Source organism: Aphis gossypii, chromosome 1, assembly GCF_020184175.1.
Source record: "Aphis gossypii isolate Hap1 chromosome 1, ASM2018417v2, whole genome shotgun sequence".
NCBI lineage: Eukaryota > Metazoa > Arthropoda > Insecta > Hemiptera > Aphididae > Aphis > Aphis gossypii.
In genome coordinates this window covers 77,491,171-77,510,692 of record NC_065530.1, presented here as the reverse complement: position 1 = coordinate 77,510,692, position 19,522 = coordinate 77,491,171, and the positions used below count along the sequence as shown (strand labels likewise).

General features: G+C 33.8%; 3 protein-coding genes and 1 long non-coding RNA gene across 5 annotated transcripts; 2 read left to right on the top strand and 2 right to left on the bottom strand.

Moving 5' to 3' along the window:
• Nucleotides 1-111: 111 nt before the first annotated feature.
• On the bottom strand, nucleotides 112-1,217 carry LOC114127956 (ADP-ribosylation factor 2). Its single transcript, XM_027992338.2, has 2 exons — nucleotides 1,051-1,217; nucleotides 112-930 (listed from the first exon to the last, which is right to left on the bottom strand). The coding sequence occupies exon 2, from the start codon at nucleotides 903-905 to the stop codon at nucleotides 366-368; it is 540 nt and encodes a 179-aa protein (XP_027848139.1). The 5' UTR covers nucleotides 906-930; nucleotides 1,051-1,217; the 3' UTR covers nucleotides 112-365.
• Nucleotides 1,218-1,321: 104 nt separating this feature from the next.
• On the top strand, nucleotides 1,322-4,954 carry LOC114127951 (dual specificity mitogen-activated protein kinase kinase 7-like). Its single transcript, XM_027992332.2, has 10 exons — nucleotides 1,322-1,668; nucleotides 1,786-1,937; nucleotides 2,009-2,122; nucleotides 2,192-2,419; nucleotides 2,479-2,658; nucleotides 2,750-2,964; nucleotides 3,041-3,175; nucleotides 3,290-3,391; nucleotides 3,457-3,642; nucleotides 3,752-4,954. Exons 1-10 carry the CDS (start codon nucleotides 1,533-1,535, stop codon nucleotides 4,194-4,196), a joined length of 1,893 nt encoding a protein of 630 aa, XP_027848133.2. The 5' UTR covers nucleotides 1,322-1,532; the 3' UTR covers nucleotides 4,197-4,954.
• Nucleotides 4,955-5,231: 277 nt separating this feature from the next.
• On the bottom strand, nucleotides 5,232-16,804 carry LOC114127954 (protein obstructor-E). 2 transcript variants are annotated; one of them, XM_027992336.2, is made up of 5 exons: nucleotides 16,568-16,804; nucleotides 12,031-12,243; nucleotides 11,318-11,506; nucleotides 10,979-11,192; nucleotides 5,232-5,462 (listed from the first exon to the last, which is right to left on the bottom strand). In XM_027992336.2, the coding sequence occupies exons 1-5, from the start codon at nucleotides 16,614-16,616 to the stop codon at nucleotides 5,402-5,404; spliced, it is 726 nt and encodes a 241-aa protein (XP_027848137.2). In that variant the 5' UTR covers nucleotides 16,617-16,804; the 3' UTR covers nucleotides 5,232-5,401. The 2 variants fall into 2 exon arrangements, with proteins under 2 accessions (XP_027848137.2, XP_027848136.2); XM_027992335.2 differs by lacking the exon at nucleotides 5,232-5,462 and adding an exon at nucleotides 7,588-8,120.
• Nucleotides 6,364-7,673, top strand: LOC126549115 (uncharacterized). Its single transcript, XR_007603271.1, has 2 exons — nucleotides 6,364-6,692; nucleotides 6,771-7,673. It is a non-coding gene; the product is annotated as an uncharacterized LOC126549115 (long non-coding RNA).
• Nucleotides 16,805-19,522: the final 2,718 nt, after the last annotated feature.

Sequence of the window (19,522 nt, the reverse complement as noted above, 5' to 3'; positions counted from 1 at the left end):
ATTATATTTATTGTTTGTAACAATATAATCCATGCATGAGAAATTGAATGAAAAAAAAAAAAAAATAAAAAACATTACATAACAAGTAACATCAATAAAATGACAACACAATTTCTCATGTTTTAATATTTTTTTGTTTTAGTGTTATAATTTTTACATGTTAACATTTTACACCATTCATATGATTTATACTTATTTATTAAATGCTGTACTATATATTATCCCAATATTAAAATAATATCCTTCGAAACAAGGAAATGAATAAATAATAATAAAATATTTAAAATTCTTAAGATCAAACCTATAAATGAATTAATCTTAACGAATAATTAAAGGATGTTACAGTTGGCACAACGTGCTGTATTTTATTTGGCTAGTTCATTTGACAGCCAATCCAATCCTTCATATAAACCATTGCCTTGAGTTGCACACGTAGATTGAATATACCACTTCCTCTGGCTCAGTTGATTCAGTCCAAGTTTATTTGTGAGATCTGATACATTCATTGCGTTAGGAAGATCTTGTTTGTTCGCAAATACTAACAAAACAGCATCTCTGAGGTCGTCTTCTTGCAACATATTGTGTAGCTCTCGTTCTGCTTCTGCTACTCTTTCTCGATCGTTAGAATCTACAACAAATATCAGTCCCTGGGTGTTTTGGAAGTAGTGCCGCCACAAAGGACGGATTTTATCTTGGCCACCCACATCCCAAACTGTGAATGCAATATTTTTGTATTCAACAGTCTCAACATTGAATCCTATTGTTGGTATGGTTGTGATGATTTCACCGAGTTTTAGCTTGTAAAGTATGGTAGTTTTACCGGCTGCATCCAAACCAACCATCAGTATGCGCATTTGCTTTTTACCGAACAAACGGGTGAAAACTGTTGACAATGTTAAGCCCATCGTATGTGTCTTAGAAACAATATACCTGAAAAATTGTCATTATTGTATCGTGTAATAAAATTATTAAGACGTAAATTAAGTAAGTTTAAATGTAATTTTCAATCGACCTTGAATATATTTTAAACAAAATAACAATATAATTTACCCATTTATTGAGAAACTTCAGTGAGGTTGTTTACGACAGTAGTCGGGCGGAGTTAAACGAACGTCGACAAAATCGTCCTAAACAAGCACCAAACAGCCACATTTATATAAAATCGTCTTTGTTTTTCATCTTACGTTATCATTCGCGTACGTGTATTATCATAGTACAGCGGCGGTGATAAGGTCCCTGGAGTAGGTTGGCTATGCTGAAATCATATTGATTTTTTCGTTTTTAAAACACCGGTCCTACTGTATAGACCTGTCAAGGGTTCGTGATAAGAATAACATTGACGGACGATTTTGCTGCCAATAAAAATAACATCAAATTTAATAATTGATAAATTTTCCCCGAAAACGGTGTTTAAAAATAGTTTTTAATCCTTAAGTCTGTGATAATTGTACCATGAGTTTGGGGTCGTGTTGTGCATCGTCAGTGATTTGAGTTTAATTGATGAAAACACGTTCAACCGGACTTGTTCGAAAATGACCACTTCGTTTCTGGAGAACAAAATTTTGAATTTACAAGCCCGTTTGAAGGCGGACAGCGATACTGTTGAGGAGATGCCTCCTCCATCACTCTCCAGTCCCAGACAGGGATCGGGGAGACGACCCAAACAACGTGAGTATACGCCCAGTTTTGTATTTTTTTCTGTACTTATAGTATAACATACCTGCTGAAAAGAATACCATCATGACCTTGATGGCTTCATTATAATTTGTTCTCTATTAATTTTAGTTGGTGACATGGGAACGCCAACTAGGACTCGTAAGCATATTGACCTACCAGTAAGCGTACTGATGCAGCCTCGGGTTGAGGATACTTCTGAAGTCGAAGTCAAGATGAAACAGATCATGAAAATGAGTGGTTTACTGACTATCAATGGAATCGTTAGTACAGTATTTTATGTTAAGAAATTTTAAGTTAATTGTTATTTAATCAATTTGTTTTTAATGCTTAGAAATATAAAACTGAGTTGAAAGATTTAGAGCATCTTGGAGAATTAGGAAGTGGTACATGTGGTCATGTGGTAAGAATGTTGCACAAACCCAGCAATACTGAAATAGCTGTTAAAGTGAGTTGTACTTTTCTAAATTGATTAATTTGTTTATTAATTATAAACTTTTTTATTCATATATTATAGCAAATGCGAAGGTCTGGAAATAGTGAAGAAAATAAACGTATTACTACTGATCTTGAAGTGGTACTCAAGTCTCATGACTGTCCTTATATTGTTAAATGTTTGGGTGCATTTATTACTGAATCAGATGTGTGTATATGCATGGAATTGATGGCTACTTGTTTTGATCGTCTTTTGAGAAGACTTAAGGCACCAATTCCAGAAGACGTACTTGGGAAAGTTGCTTTACATGTAAGTATAAGAAATCTTCAAAATTAAATAATGTAAATAATGCAAAATTTATGTTGTAGACTGTAAAAGCATTGAGCTATTTAAAAGAGTCTCATGATGTTATACATAGAGATGTTAAACCATCAAATATTTTGCTGGACGAAAAAGGAAATGTAAAACTATGTGACTTTGGTATTTCTGGTAGATTAGTTGATTCTAAAGCACGTACTAAAAATGCTGGATGTGCTGCTTACATGGCTGTATGTATTTCTTAATTTAGATGTAAAATCAAATCAAAATTAATTATTTATTTATTTATTTTTTTGTTTTAATTTAATGTTGGGTTTTCAGCCTGAAAGAATTGAACCCAGGCAACTGGATTATGATATACGATCTGATATTTGGAGTTTGGGAATTACATTAGTTGAATTGGCTACGGGGGTGTTTCCGTATCGTGATTGTAAATGTGATTTTGAAGTGTTGAGTCGGGTTTTAAATGATGATCCTCCTTCACTTCCTCAAGATCAAGAGTTCACCTTAGAATTTAGAAATTTTGTATCTAGTTGGTGAGTATTTAGAAAATATACTAAATAATTTGTATAATTTTTTTATTTTTGTATTTAAATATATATATATTTTTAGTTTGATTAAGGATTACAAAGTACGACCAAAATACAAACAATTATTAGAACACCCATTTTTACAAAAATATATGATTAAAACAGTGAATGTTGCTGAATGGTATGCTGAAGCTACAAGTCAAAATATAATACCCAAGTAATTTTAGCTATATTTATGGTTTATGACTTGTTGCTAATATTTTAATTGTGTAACTGATGTTTCAATCAATAAATAAAAACAATTGTCATTAATAAATTATAAAATTTACAGAACAGCAAAACCGGCTGTAGAAAACGTTCCTATTAGTGTCCGTAAGATGTCAGATAATCAAATTCCTTCTTTGAGTTTAATTGATAAAAACAAAATTAATGGGTTAGTTAAAGTAGTTTAATGTTTATACCATTAATAAATGTGTGTTTGGTTTTTACTATGTTTAGAAATATGGTAATTGACTCTCCAAAACCTGTGAAACGTTTTCCAAGTATGGAAGTGCCTCCTTCAGTGTTGTTGTCACCGTACAAACAATTGACGGGACAGTTGACAAACGGGGGCAATGTTTCTGCAAATACTAGTCCATTAGTACTGCAACGGTTTTATCATCAACAAAACCAACACCATTCTAGGTGAGAATACTGAAATTTATTGATAAGTTGAAATTGTTTATGAAAAATTAAAACAATTTTGATTTCACATTTTTCAAAGTAAACCTAACTTCATATTTATTTTTTTTAGGTCATCTTCTGTATCTCCAAGTCGGTTTGAACGAAATACTCCTAGAGAAATTAATCCCTCAGATTCACCGAAACCTAGTCCAAGGAAGAGTCTGATTTCTACCTACCTCAAATTTGCTCCATGGAGCAAAACTCCTCCTAGTCCTCCACCACGAAACCAAAACACACCAGTAATTTCATCGCCTTTAGTTACAAGACGTGAGGTGTGTCCTGCCTCTCCGGCACCCGTGCGTAAGACTTTTGAAGGTTCTCCAGCCTTATCTAGACGATACGTTTCTCCTGTTCCACCAACTCCACCGCCACGTCGCCTATCAGAAAGTGGATCTTCCCCTCTACACACATTTTACCAACAACGATTATTTGGTCAACCAAAATTGGATGAAAAAGATCGAAGATATACACCTCAACCACGTAGACGTGTCGTTTGCCAGTTTAACGATATATGACAACTACTGTGTGGACAGAGACGTAAAGAATCTGTTCCCAAAAACAGTGAGTGAACTACACTGTTTAATTAGAACGTTATAACATAAATTATTAAATCATGTTCGATATATAATATTTAATTTAGCAATTTAAAAAGACAATTTATACATAATAATATAATATTAAATTATGAAAAACAATGTTAACACATTATACCTAATTAATTGTATGACAGATCTAGTTACTATTCATTTCGCTGAAAATTATTTTTTAATTATTTTCTGTTAATTTTTTTTTTACTTGATGCACATTTCATTATTGTTATATGTGTTGAACAGTTTTGCAATTGCAACTAGCAATTCAGATCCAATTATAGTATAATATTAATATTTTATGGGAATGTTTATCAAACATGAACATGAAACTTAACTGGTAACCAGTTCCTTATTTGTCTATTAACTGGTGAATCTACTCGCTAAATTCTTATCATTAAGAAAGTGAGTATATTATTATAGATATATTATATTATATTACAACATAATTTATATGATTTATTTTAAAAAAAACCTTGTGTACAACACTTTGAGTTGAGCAAAGTTTGTTTAGTGTAGTAAAATCAAAAATGTTGACAGCCATTTATTTATTTATTATTATTATTTTATATTTTGCTACTTACATTTGTGTATTAATATGTTTTTGTGTTCTGTTTTAAATTTTTTGCTCAATTTGTTTGTTTTTTTTTTTTTTTATGTGACTAGTCACGGTGTCACAGCCGAAATGTCTCAGGTTATATTACCCGCATATAATGTACCTTACTGTGATTTTTTAAACATTTTCTTTTGCTTCATTGTGTACCAAGTTTTATAGTTAAATATTTTAGCTTACATTATTTCTATATAAACTTAAATATTATATAATATAAGCAATATATAACCTATATATATATATATATTACATTCTAGTCATGATATATAAATATTATTGTTTCGGAATGATATTTTGTATAAAGTTAAGAAATTATGTTATTTGATCAAAACAATATAATACAATATATAAAAAAAAAGCATTTATTTTTTGGCAAGCGCATGTATGTATGTATAATTTGTATTTTGACATCAATAACAACATGTTTGGTATCTTAACCAATGCCCGTTTTTATTTGGCCCCCGTCGTATGTAATATCTTTGGTTCTGTTTGATGAGTTGTGCATTTGTTCATCTCTCAATCAACGTCTGTATCCAATTTTTCGAAGTGCTTTTAGGTCAACATCTCCGTAGTAATCTTCGCTATAAACGTAAAAGTAAATATTAAAATTAAGAATAATCATAATACTTTTTTTGGTTCATTTAAACTTTGTGATCCTTAAATTAAGTTGAAAACAATTTTATTAAATAATACGTAAATAAATTATTAATGTGTTAATATTTCATACTTATTCTTTTTATTTTAGTGTTAGGTTTGTTAACTGCAGCATCGCGCGTATTGTGTACACTTAAAAGATTTTGTTTTACAGATTTGTTCTTCGTGTTTAAAAAACTAAAGAAGCTTTTTCATGCATCGTTCCTTATTGGTTATTATAATTTATATAGGACATGTATTGTATATGATAATATCGTTCAAGCAGTTTTACGCTTAAGTTTTCGCATTAATTATTCTTATCGTGTCCGTTCGTTTATTATCCCAGCATATGGTCATTTTTTAAAACACGTTAGATAAAACCCTGTTGGAAACCGAACGTGTCGAGTAACTATTATTAGGGTAAATATACGTTATAATAATTATCCATTATTCCGTTTTAATCAATAACACCACGTAACAGCTGCGGTCGTATGACTTAATGTTTGGGCGTGTGTGTAAATCCAATTTTTTATAGGCGTAATCCGCTCTGGCTTTCGACCGGATATAAATTATCATTAAATTCCTATCGCCGGCACAAACAACGCTTATAAATTTCGCCGTTTAAATCGATCGATTTCGATACCGATTAAAATGATCATACGTTTATGTGCATAATTTGCATGTGTCTACGCCTTGTAACACTGTTTATAGCAACACGTTCAACACGCATTATTTTAACGCGTCTTTTAGAGAACAACCAAATTCGGGCAATGGGGTTAAAGTTAATAATTGTTGTATATTATATTGTTTTACTTATAGGAAAATTAACTTGTTCTGTTGCAAAACAAATATCACGTATTTTTGTTATATAATAATACAATCTTGAATTCCAGACAAAGGCGTGTAATAGTGCGTACCTACTGTATGAATATCGAAACGATAAACGTGAATGCTTTAACAAGATTATATTTTATTAAGTACTACTCATTCAAGTATAACCAATTAAAAGTTCTATGACCTCAAGACGATGTATATGTTTTAAACCTTTTTATTTTAAAACTGGAAAGTCTCAAGTTTTTGAAAATCATTCGCAAGACGACATTCAAAAGTTACTAATATCTACAACACTATTGTATTGTGTAGATATGAATGAAGCGCTCGTGTTAGCTGCATGCAAGGTACAATACCTATCTCTATAATATAATATTTATATATTAATATATATTTATATGCTGTTATATTATGTACATCTAAAGTGTGTTTTAGACGTTTTAGTGTTGCGCTTGCAGTTAATGAATATTTATTTTTTACCCGTTGGCATTCGAAACGTCGTAACCGTTTATAGGCGAATAGGACACAGGACGAGTTTAATTTTATTTATTATTATTTATTACGATAGAATAATAATTACGACGAAGGCAGCGGTGAGTAATGAACAATTTAAAAATATTTGTTTTCAAATATATATATATATATTAATATATTTAGTATAATAACTATGTTTTTAATATAATCATAATAAAATGACGAATTATTAATAAACTTACAATAATAAAAAACATAATTATTACAAAGACAAGTACACATTATAAAAATAAAGGGCGCAATTTGTACAAAATATTTTTTATATAGTATTGTATAATATAAATTGAATTAATTATTTTATACATACATGTTTTAAAAAAACGCAATATATATGTGAACGGGACAATGTGGATTACCTAACTAAAATGTAACGGTTGGGGTTTTAATACATAATAAATGCACATATTGTATTGATTGTGTTTTGAATTAAAATTCGGGTAGTTAAATATATTTTTTTTTTTGATTTTTGCACTTAAATACGAAAACATATAAACAAAAACGTGTGTGTATTGGTGATAGGAATGTCCAGCGGCAGTATTAAAAGTAGCAATTTGCGGTTGCAGCTGCTGCCACCGTCGCATTGATGTGTTAACCGTAACTGTTTACAATTAATCATGGGAACAGGGATAAATTACACAGGGGATTAGGGGAACGGACGGAACAGTCGATCGAATTCGAGTACGACGTCGATTAAAAAAAAAAAGCGTATAAAAAAAAGGAAACAAAATAATATTACGTATAATAATTAAAAAAAAAAAACGTATTAAATTGTGTGAGCACCTGTATATAAATCCTCTATACATAAATCGTTAATTTTATATACGTCGGGCGGGGGTAGTAAGTAGTATAGGGGTTGGGGAGAGAAAATTCGGTGCTCACGCAATTCAAAAACCGTAAGTTCTATATAAAAAAAAAACTCAAAAAGTCAGTGTGTTTGCGTGTTTGTGTATGTGTGTCCGTCACCGCGGGCGAGTTACGTCGCTGTAGTTGTCTAAGCGTCTTCGTAGTCTTTGGACGACTGCGAGGAGACTGGGAGTTGTTGGGGTTGTGGTCTGTTGGACTGCTGTTGTTGGGGTTGTGGCCTGTTGGATTGTTGTTGTTGCCTCTGTGGCTGTGCCTTGGGTGCTGCTGGTGCTGGCTTGGACTCGGCCGACGATGATTGTTTCGACTTGTTGTCTAGCCCGGATAATAGTTCGCTTTTCCTGATCGCCTTCAGATCCAAGTCACCGTAGTAGTCCTCACTGCGTACACACATAGGTAGGTTTGTTTTGATTTTTTTTTTTTTTACTCCGTCCACGGTCGTCGCCGAGTCGTTATTATATATTATTTATCATATTAATATTATGCTAATGTATATCACTAAATATAATATTATCACTACCTAACTATATAATACCTATACAAATGTCACATGTAACGCATGTATATACCTAATATAATATTTATAGATACATTTATAAATATTTACGTGTGTAATATTATTATACATAATGTATTTTATATGTGTGTGTGTGTGTTTAGTGGATAGTCTAAGAAAAACCCGAAGGATGCGTCGGAGATAAATATTCAACACAGTATATTAAAAAAAACATTTACGATATATTATATTATATACATACAGGTATACACGGTGTCATTGAGTGCGCATACGATTCGAAGGAGCGGGTCGATCGTCGGTCGTGTACGTCGAAAAAAAAATGTAATGTCAAATGCAACACAATTATCGATTTAACAGGTTTTGGTCGAGCACTACGATATAATTTTATGCGACATAATCTCGGAACCTACTTTATATTATTATGTAATTGCGCGTATATTATGTTAATAGGTATGTAATTGAATTTCATATCAAACAATAATTGCAGCGGGATGGGTGTTGAGCACACAGTTGCAGTTGAACTCGGGCCAATTATGAATCGGATTCTGTGAAAGCATCATCATAACCGCTTATAAAAAAAAACCTAACCCGGGGCGGAATACTTGCACCGGAACAACGGAGGAGACGCGCGGAGCGTACAGCATAACGCTATATGCACGTCGTTTTGAGGAATTCGTGTTATAAGTATATTTAAATTTTTTTTTTACTTCAGCGATAATAATGAGCGGTATATATATAAGACGATTTTCCTACTCCTCGGGATGGGCGTTTTTCCTTTCATTGGCACCACATATATAATGTATTTTAAATCCAAACATCACGCGGTCGTAAAGTCGTTAAATTATTATATAGATACTATATACACGGTCTAAAATATTATATATTATTATGTACAACGTAGGTATATTATATATAGTCGTATATACTAGACTGGGAACTTTTTCTTCCACCGCCGCGGGTTAAAATCCGTAGATAGGTAGGTATAGTCGCGATGTACAACAAATATTTATATACTGCTGCAGACCGCTGTAGCAGTAAATAAATATAGTCTGTATAATAGGTATATACCTAACACATAGAAGCGTAGTATCGCTTTCACTTTTTGTGGTTCAAACTCCGCGATACACATTTACATTTTTTTAAGATTTCGGACGATATAATAAGATTATGTATTTACAGACACGTCTGTGCGCATATAAATATATCGTAGCCGCATACCACACGCTGTTAACTCACATCATATTATGCGTACAACACACACAAACACACACTACGTAGATACATAATTTATATGGAGATTTGTACAATTAAAACCTATATATACATATCTATATCGTTATGCACGCACGCACCCGGTCATTATGTAGTTACGATGTATGTGTTGTGTCTTGTGCCAGTGTTTATTATATATTATACATATAGGTATATCTAATATAATATAATATTGTGGCGCGGAGATTACGGCGGTGATATTTCGTTCTCGCCGCTTCTAGAACTGTGCAATCGGCCCGTGAAACTATCTGTGTATAACGATTCGTATTATTCTAATATACCGCATTAATATCACGGTAAAAACGTTTTCACACTCGACTATTGCAATAATGATTATAATATGCCTCTCTCTGCTGCAGTGGTTTATAATTTCGTATTTATCTGCACGCGTTGGAGGTATACCTGTATATTATATTATAATTGCGAATTGACGTCTAATGTTTGTTTTAGTAAAAGCGCTTTCGCAAAAGGAAATACATATTAAAGAAACAATATCTGTAAAACGATAAGAAAATATACCTATGTATAATATATAATAAACACTTGGGTGGCACCTTTGTAGCGTGCTGTGTTTGTGGTTTTTCCGCACCGATGAAATGCGCATAATAATATGCATATTATATAATGAAATTTGCGTCGGAGACTTAAACGATTCGAAAGAGAAAAAACCGACTTTATCAGTTTAAACTTGTGTTATATAGAATATAATATAGAAGAAACGTCTGAGAAGTACTCTTATCCGTCGCGCGGGCCATGCACTTGCGTGTTTTCGGTTTTCACCACGCTTCAACCCTTGCGACGATGACGGTTTGAAAACCACATGCAGCCACATCATGCACGCCGAGATGTTAATTATTGTATATAATATGTTTATAAGTAATTTTTTCACGTGTACTCACTAACTCTTTAGGGAAAGAATTTATATCGAAACATTACCTCCATGGGTTTTAGGCGATCATAAAAGTGTTAAATCACCACCGAAAATTTAAACGAAAATAATATTCGGTCTGATGTCTTATAATATAACCACGTTTAGGTATGTGCGTACAATTTAACTTACGATGCTCCATAAGTAAAAATAGATCATTTAATCGTAAATAGTTTGTTATAGATGTCAACTGTTAAATACCTATACGCTATACCAGAATATAATAATGTGGTCTAGATTTCTGCATGGTATTACACTAAATGATTGTAAAATTATTATTTGCAGTATGGTCATAGTAATCCTAATACAGAGAATACATTGTTTCGAGCATAAATCACTAAAAAGTATACAAATAATACTAGGCGATGCATAATACGTAATAAGCGTAATCACTATAATCATATTATACCTATGCATTATTATGTCAAGTCTATTATATTTTATAGAGGGTGAGTAGCGAGTACACGTGTCGAAATACTATAAAGAATAAAAACTATAATAGTTATGTCGTGTTTGCATACCATCCGGGAACGTCCTCGGGGTTCTCGCAGCTTCCACTGCCGTCGGAATCACCGATCTTGAAAACTGTGCCGATCGGGCAACCGTATTCTCTGGGTGTGCCTTCCAAGCAGATGTAGTATTTTCTGCAGTCGTCTGGGTGAGCGTGTCTGCTGAAAGATCCAATGGAAGCCAATACTTCTCCGGCGGCTGGGCAGTTGAAACCGTTTGCTACTTCTGTGGTAGACCACAAAATAATAATAATAAGTACGCCGTAATTCAAATTGATACTATTGTGTATTCATAATTCAAGTATGCTTGACTAAAATACTTTATCACATTATAGTATGAAGTATACTAACCTTCAACTTTGCATTCAGGTACTTGGTCGGCCCACATGCACACTCTGGATTCGCGATCGTAAGCCAGACCCGGGGAACATTGGTATCTGCTAGCTTCACCTCCCCAACAGTTCCAGAAGGTATCGCACTTGACATCGTCTGGGAAGATTCCGTATAATCTTGGGCAGTGAGGTGTGCTGATGGCAGGTTCTAAATTGGATAAATTATTCAAGTTATTGTCATGACACGACATAATAAAATATAATTATTATTATAGATATACAAATATATACAATACGTATAATTGTACGACGGAGTAAAGCTAGCACCTGCGATGAGCTTCATTTAAGAAAAAAAACACATGTATATGTTAGGTCACCTAACAAAGGAGAGGAAAATATAAAACAGTAAGGGTTGTAATCTAACAGAAGAAAACTCCAAGGAAGAAGACTTTGTGTCGTATCAAGGAAAATATGAATTGTATAGTAGAGAAGACTAAAAAAGTTTGGGAATTGAATGTAGTTAATCAAACTAGTTCAAAATAGAGACTATCGATAAAGTGCAATTACTTTCCGATAGAGTATAGTAGTTATTAGTTATGTTTGTGGAGGAAAGAGGTAAATATAAGATATAACTTGAAGGTTTTATACGCGATTGGTGGTCGCAGAAAGTTCTATGAAAGTCGACGTTTAAAATCTTAAATCATTATTTAAATACTGTTGACTGAGTCTTACCCAATTGTGATCTAGCACCGCAGTCAACGTTGTGTAGGTAATCACAGTTTTCTTTCAGGTACTTGGGGTCGGTGTCATCGAAAGCCAAACCGTTGCCGCAAGTCTTAAGCTCGGCCACGTTGTTGTCGCACTTCCAGTACTTGTCACACGATGAGCTGTGTGGGTAGAAACCATAGTCGTCCGGGCACTTGAACTCTTCTCTCTGGCCGTGAACTGTGAATGTATAAACGAAGAGCATATTATTATTTATCACATATTACATATAGGCACGACGACGGTGGTCGATAACGATGACGACAATAATTATAATGTTAATAAACATGGCGCTCGTTATAGGTATATTATTACTATTACTATTAATATTATTATTATTATATAGTTGTTTCCCAGGACCTTGGGGCGTGCTCCATTGTGTCCGGTCGTCTTATGCAACGCGTCGCTAAGACGGCGGAGGTATTCAAAACGTGGTAGTCGACGACGACGATGACGTAGTTATGTAATTATAATATTTTTGTGCTCACAGACACACGCACGGGCCTCCTCACACGAGTTATTAGAGTACGCGTATTGTATTTAATAATGCTGATGATAATAATAATATCACATGTGGCTGGACCACTGCAGCAGCACAACACCTATACAGAATGCGTATACAATTATTGTAGTCGCCTCCGGAGCCATGGGATTCTATCGCTCGATGACCTTTAGATGGGTACGATCGCAAGTATGATTCTGCAGCTTTTTATTTTACATCTCACTTCTCGTCATCGTTTTATCTATGTATATCGTTGTTATATATTTATTATTACTGTTTGCGCGTCCGTCGGCGTGTGCGTACAATGGTATACGAAAACAATTGTCACTCTACCCTTCTCGGCCCGCCCGCCTACGAGTTTGTACGCGTAACGCGTCCGTATATACATTATATTATTATATTGCAACGGATGTATACCTACGTAAGTACAATAAATATATTGTGTATAGAGACATTTTTTAATGGTGTCCGTGTAGCGGTAGATGCCTATTCTGTAACCATAGGCGATTACGAAACACCGGGAATGGAACTCGCCCCGGGTTTCTGGGTCAAAAATGACGATGATAATAATAATTATGACACACGCCGTATATGGGCAATAATAATATATTAATACGTGCGCAATATATAATAATAATATAATATAATATACGTAGTTGTATCCAGTTTTGACTATATAGGTACGACCGGCGGCGGCGACAGTGGTCACTCTTGTGGGTCACGCACGCGATGTCCCGCCGGCGTGCGGCGCATCAAATGAAGATTGCAGCCGGTTTTCGTTATAATATACAGGCGAATTTATTTTTATTTCCACACTGCAGCTCGTTATTAGGTATGTAATATGATGGTCTCGTTTTAGGTCACCCATGTTACGCACACGAAAACGAAGAAGGACAATTTATTTATAATAAAAAGAACGGATCGACGACGACTATTAATGTGCGTATTAACGATTTGACTCTCTCCTCTCTCTCTCTCACTCTACATATAATATATTCAAAGTATTGTAATGTGTCTCGTTCGTGGGTGTCGCAATCATGTGCGCTTATGGATATCCGACTGTATCGATTGTTGCGTAAACGTATAAACTATACACGTAAGTCCAAGACTCGCGTGCCCTTCCCTGTACACATAAGTATTCTACTCCGTTGATTAGGTACTATTAATCATAGTATGTTCACGAATTTACGATGAATGCGTCGAGTGCGAGTGTATATTATACTACCGATTTGTGACCGCCCGACAATATTATACAATAATATAACGAGTACGATATTTTATAATATTAATATTATATTGTTATATCATAGGATAAAACCGCGGACGGACGGTTGCAGGAAGACGAAAACCGGACTGTGGCCAGACCAAGCCCAAGTGAACACGGCGGCGTCGCCGATAGAAAGCGAACTCGTTTTTATGGTCCTAGGCAATGGGTGCGAATATATATAATAATAATATCAAACGCACGCGCGCGCTGCATAATCTCGTTACATACGACATTCTTTAGCAGAGAAAACGGAATTATATTATTATTATTATTATATCACACGGTCACCATGTTATGTCGTATAATATATATTTATTTGTCTGCATAACACACAATACACACACTCAGACACAGTAACAACACACATGTATAATATAATATGTAGGTTATCAACGTCCTTGGGCGTGCCTAAAAGTTGACAAAAGTCTTAATCTCCGTATATATGCGTTATTATACACTTATTGGTATTATTTCTATATAGGTATCTAATATACCATAATATGTATATGGCGTACGAATGCTATGATAATTGCGTAATTGATAATATATGCGCGTTTTCCGTGAGCTCATCGATCGTGTCGACTCGCTTTAATATTATTATTATTATTATCATCGGCAATCCATTATTCATTAGACGCTGTCACATTTTGGAGTGGCCGTCGTCGCTAGAGGTGAGTGGCCGCCCCGTTACAGCCAGTGGAAGCAGATAGATAGAGAGAAAAATCTATACATACATAGAAAGAGAGAGGAGTGAGAGAAAGAGAGAGAGAGAGAGAGAGAGAAAGAGAAAAAGGGTTAGGCACTGGCGTTACGTCTCCTCAGTCTTTAGGTTCGAAAACGTCTCGGCCATTATGTAATGTATACACAAACACACCTTAGTCTTCCGGTTCATAAAAATCGAGTAAGAAACGCGCGTTTATAAGTCTTAAATCTCCCACTCTCACTACCACCCCGTGTCCCGATCGCCTTTATGTTACTTTACAAGCATTACACACTAACACTGTACAGTCTATACGAGCACGGTCAACAATATGTGAACACTTTTAATTATTGTAATATCCGTCGCCATTTCCCACTTTTCCTGTCACAGGCGCGAGCACTTATTATAACAGGTACGTGCTTACTGCGCTCTCGTCTAACTGCACCCCGAGAAATATTTATCAGTTTACTGGTTTTGAAGTGTTCATCTTTAATTATATTATCGTATTATACTTTACGCACAAAAGAAGCGAACGACGTCCGACGACCCGTTGACATGATGCTCATCTATATAGACGATTGTAAGCGTGTTATCGTCATAAAATTATGCAGCGACAAATAATTCCTAAAAATTACCACCTCGGATGGGAAAAAGCATATTATGTATAGTACCTGCAGCAGATAAGATTTTAAGGATCACTGTTAAGTAATAAAGAGGAACATTTATTTTGCTCTGCACGTTACTTTTATATTGGAATTTTGTGTTTATAATTATTTTGTCTTTGTTGAATTTGGTTTTCTTATTGAGTTTATAAGACATGTATGAAATTAACTATGTTACTGTCGACAATTTATAAATATAATAAGAAGGAATTTGAGTAAAAAATTCGATTCGAAATTCTGAATACATGGATGTATTTATATAGTCCAGCATTAGGATAAAATATTCTTATTATGAAAGACATGGAAATTTACATACCGCACGTACTTATCTCTTTAATTTTTATAAATATACTTAATCAATTTTTCGTTTATTTTATATATTACACTATAACAGACAGATTGTTTGTGTGCATGTTGCGCGTATGTGGAAATATGTTTTGCGCGGGTAACAGAATTTTCTAGGTATATATACCACGATACATAGGAGGAAGAAACTTGTCAAAATTTCACTTTTCCCACACCGCTGATAGACCACAAACATAATATAGGTATAGCTGGATTGAAATTTTTTATTTTTCTTTCACTCTGCCGTTCCTATATGCACCATACACACATACTATATATATATATATAATATATATATATATATATAGTATATATATATATATGGTACTACGTTTACCTATATTATATTATTAATATGTCGGGCGTATAGGTACTGCAATGTTGCCTGTATATAATATTATTATAATACGCCATAATTTGCGGTATGCGCGACACATATAAGTCACACCATTACCCACGAGTATAATTTAATATACGAACGCATTATTATATTGTATTATACCCATAGTCGCGTATATTTCATTGCTTCACCGATCTCTTCGTGTCCGGGTTGCATGATGTAACACATCGAATACGCGTCGTTTATGTTGTGTGTCGCGTTGTATACTGACGGATTTTCGGAAACACGAACACAACGGACTGTGTTACATAAACCGACGAAAATATGTCGAAAAACACACAAACCGACCGTACCAATCGTCGATTATACAATATTATTATAATATACGCACCTATAGGAGTGGATCATAAGATGCGTTGTGTTGGTTTTTTTTTTAAGACTTCTCGTCACGGATCAAAGAAAATACGCTAGGTATATAAACCGATTATAAGTAGCGGTAGGTGCTAAACTCTAGAAGCGTGAAGATTTTTTTGATAAAATTTGCGTTTATATAGTGTTATCGATTTCCGAGACGAGATAAAACCCTGGTCAGTATATTATTGTGAAGCGCACAGAAACATTGCAACGTATATTACGATTATTCGTGGCATATATTTTAATATATTATCTATTGGCGCGCAATTGTTACCTTGATATGCGGCGATGAGCAAGACGGAAGCGAGTAGATAGATCTTCATCTTGACGAGGACCGCGTCTAAAGAAAATTTAATAGTAGTGATGATGTATGAGATACGGCGACGTGTAAATCACTCGACAAAAAAAAAATAATAATAGTAGAGTAATATTATGAAATGATAAAATCGAATTCACTTTCGCGAGCGGTAACGCGATGATCGGCACTGGTGAGCGGCCAGTGTTCGCCTCTTGTTTTATATGCACGTCCTACCTGGCGCGACCTCAGCCCCACTTGAGTATTCCAGTCGTGTGAGATTCGAAATCCAAAAAGAAAAAAAAATTAATAATAAGAAACAACGTACGCTCATACGCGCAAGCGCACGTACACACTCACTCATATATGCATTCACACACACGCACACACACACATACAAAAACACGCACGCACGTATTGTTATACGTGATTTTTTTTAAATCTGGACTACGCCCAGCGGGACCGCCGCTGCAGAGCTTTACATCGGTGCATTGTACCGCCTATACACGTTTTTACGGATTGTTATGGCGAGAAAAAAAAAAGAAAAAAAGAAACAATAACAAATATAGTAAAGCGCACACGATACGATTTAATGCATTTCATTATTATATATTATATGTGTAATGTCGTCGCTGCTGTTTAAGTCGTATATGGGGTGTCGAGCAGGGCGTTTACGCTGTTTGCGTATACGTATGTACCTATTATAATAGCCGTCGACGTCTCGTCCTTGGCGGTCAGTTGTACGACTTATTCTTTTTTTTTATATACATTTCAAATTTTTCGTCGCTTGCGACTGGGATCCTTCGTCGTCGTCGTCCTCGGGAATCGCGCGCGCCGGAAGAATTTATATTTTAAGTATATATGTGTACAATGTATATTATACATACACTGCGCGGTTGACCTGAAAACGGACATAGACGTCTATAATAATATATTATATTTATATAATATTCTCTTTTTATTATAAAATCGTATATTACACAAATCCGTCTTCGTCGTCCGAAAGTACGTCGACTATATTATTATATTAGGTATTGCATTCGCATTACGCACAAGGCTGAACGACGGATATCGTATATTATAAGACGTACATCCCATCGTGGGGCGGCGGACGGGTCCTTGGTTTTCCCACGTGTATAACATAGTGTTCAATATAATATTATATTGTACCTACTGTGTTTGAAAAACTGTTCAAAAAATAGCACAACAAGTTTCTTCATAATATATAATACACACGCGATGTCCTCCGGAGGATTTCTCTGCTTCAATTTTGCAAAGCTCCTCTCTTTTCTCCTGTTGTTATTTCGCGCACTCATACAAAAATATAATAATATATAATGTTATTCAATTCCCTCGGCTTTTACAATATTTTCCACCGACGTCAAGTTTGCGTCATGTCCTCGTACCTTGTATATCATAACGTATTAATCGTATTGCGTCGAATACGTCTTCACAATTTCTTATTATACACTATATGTACTGAATTATGCAAACGTGCACGTATTTCATATCGTACACATGTATTTATTTATAAAAATAAATTTATCAAGAATTGATTATCAATCATTTTACATTTATAACACCGGTTAACATATTTCAGTATTACTGTGTGATAAAGTCGAATAGTATAAAAAACATTAATCGTTCGATAAAACTTTAAAATTAAAATTAAAAATAATTTTCTTTCATTTTTGATAAAAACATGGAGATTTATATCTTGAACTACAGCGATTCGCGAAAAAAAAAACAGTCGTCTGGTATAATATTCACCAACGATTTACTCATTACACCTATATTTATAAAATAACGTAGAGTTAATACAAAGCTAAAAATGTCCTCTTAATGAACCATGCATTTATTTGTTCTTATTATAATTCATTTTAATCAATAGAATTTCGATAATAACAGATGAAAAAACATTAAAAGTTTTAAGAAACTTAAACTTTAAGAGTGTCTGAGTTTAAGCGTTTTTAGTACGAAAACTTGCCTAACAAGAAAAATTCTCGTGCGCTGTGAAATTGATTTCGATGAGGGTTGTTTTATTTGAAAAAGGAAGACTTTATAGTTTATACAGGTGGACTTTAAAATGATAAAGATTAGAGTTTTTACTTTTAAATTCTGAATGAAATGATTCTACAATGATATGTGTTTTTTTATTGTTTTTGTATCTATGCACAACATCACTTGTCGAAATAATGCTTCAATTCAAAACTTCAGGGGTAGTTGCCGGTGGAAAATTGAATATTCTTGATGTATTGCAGAGGCCAGAGGTTAATAGTAAGAAGCTTCCAGCAGTTTTCAAAAACATCGGGAAAAACCACAAAAAAGTTACGAAAGACTGGAATTGTACACAAAACCAGTTTTTGACATAATCTATTTTTTATATTGTTATAACTCAGAAACGAATCTTTGAAATTTTTAAAAAAATGTTTATATTAACTTTATCTATACACGGTTAATTTTTCAAAATATTCTTGCTTTTTTGAGCTGTTTATAGATAACTGATATTTTTGAATTTTCCAAGTATTTTTTTTGAAATATTGATAAAAAAAAATTTGTATGCCTAAAAAACTTTAGGTATAAAGTTATAAAGTTTCTTGAATATTGTTCTTATTACAGTTAAATCTTTTTTATAAGTATTTAAAGTTCAAATTTTTATGAAATATGTCAAAACCGTGAAATTTTGCAAGTAATTTTGCAATTTAAAATTCATACAATTTTTAGTATTTATTTTGGTATATTCAGGTCATTAAAACAATAAAACATAAACAACCTTTTTCATCACATAGTGAAAAATTTATCCGATCGGCATGCTGATAAATCATCTCCGTTCAAAATAGTTTTTTGTATACAATGATATCTATCATTGCATTCAAATTTAACACACCCATTATAGTGATCTACTCTATGTCCGAGATCCACTTGATACTAGAG

Bases quoted from the DNA above. Each gene is read 5' to 3' on its own strand.
- LOC114127956 (XM_027992338.2), bottom strand. From the start codon at position 905: ATGGGCTTAACATTGTCAACAGTTTTCACCCGTTTGTTCGGTAAAAAG.
- LOC114127951 (XM_027992332.2), top strand. From the start codon at position 1,533: ATGACCACTTCGTTTCTGGAGAACAAAATTTTGAATTTACAAGCCCGT. The intron at 2,123-2,191 runs GTGAGTTGTACT...CATATATTATAG, and splicing joins ATACTGAAATAGCTGTTAAA to CAAATGCGAAGGTCTGGAAA. The intron at 2,965-3,040 runs GTGAGTATTTAG...ATATATTTTTAG, and splicing joins AGAAATTTTGTATCTAGTTG to TTTGATTAAGGATTACAAAG.
- LOC114127954 (XM_027992335.2), bottom strand. From the start codon at position 16,616: ATGAAGATCTATCTACTCGCTTCCGTCTTGCTCATCGCCGCATATCAA. The intron at 12,244-16,567 runs GTAACAATTGCG...ATACATTCACAG, and splicing joins GCTCATCGCCGCATATCAAG to TTCACGGCCAGAGAGAAGAG. The intron at 11,507-12,030 runs GTAAGACTCAGT...TATCCAATTTAG, and splicing joins CGGTGCTAGATCACAATTGG to AACCTGCCATCAGCACACCT.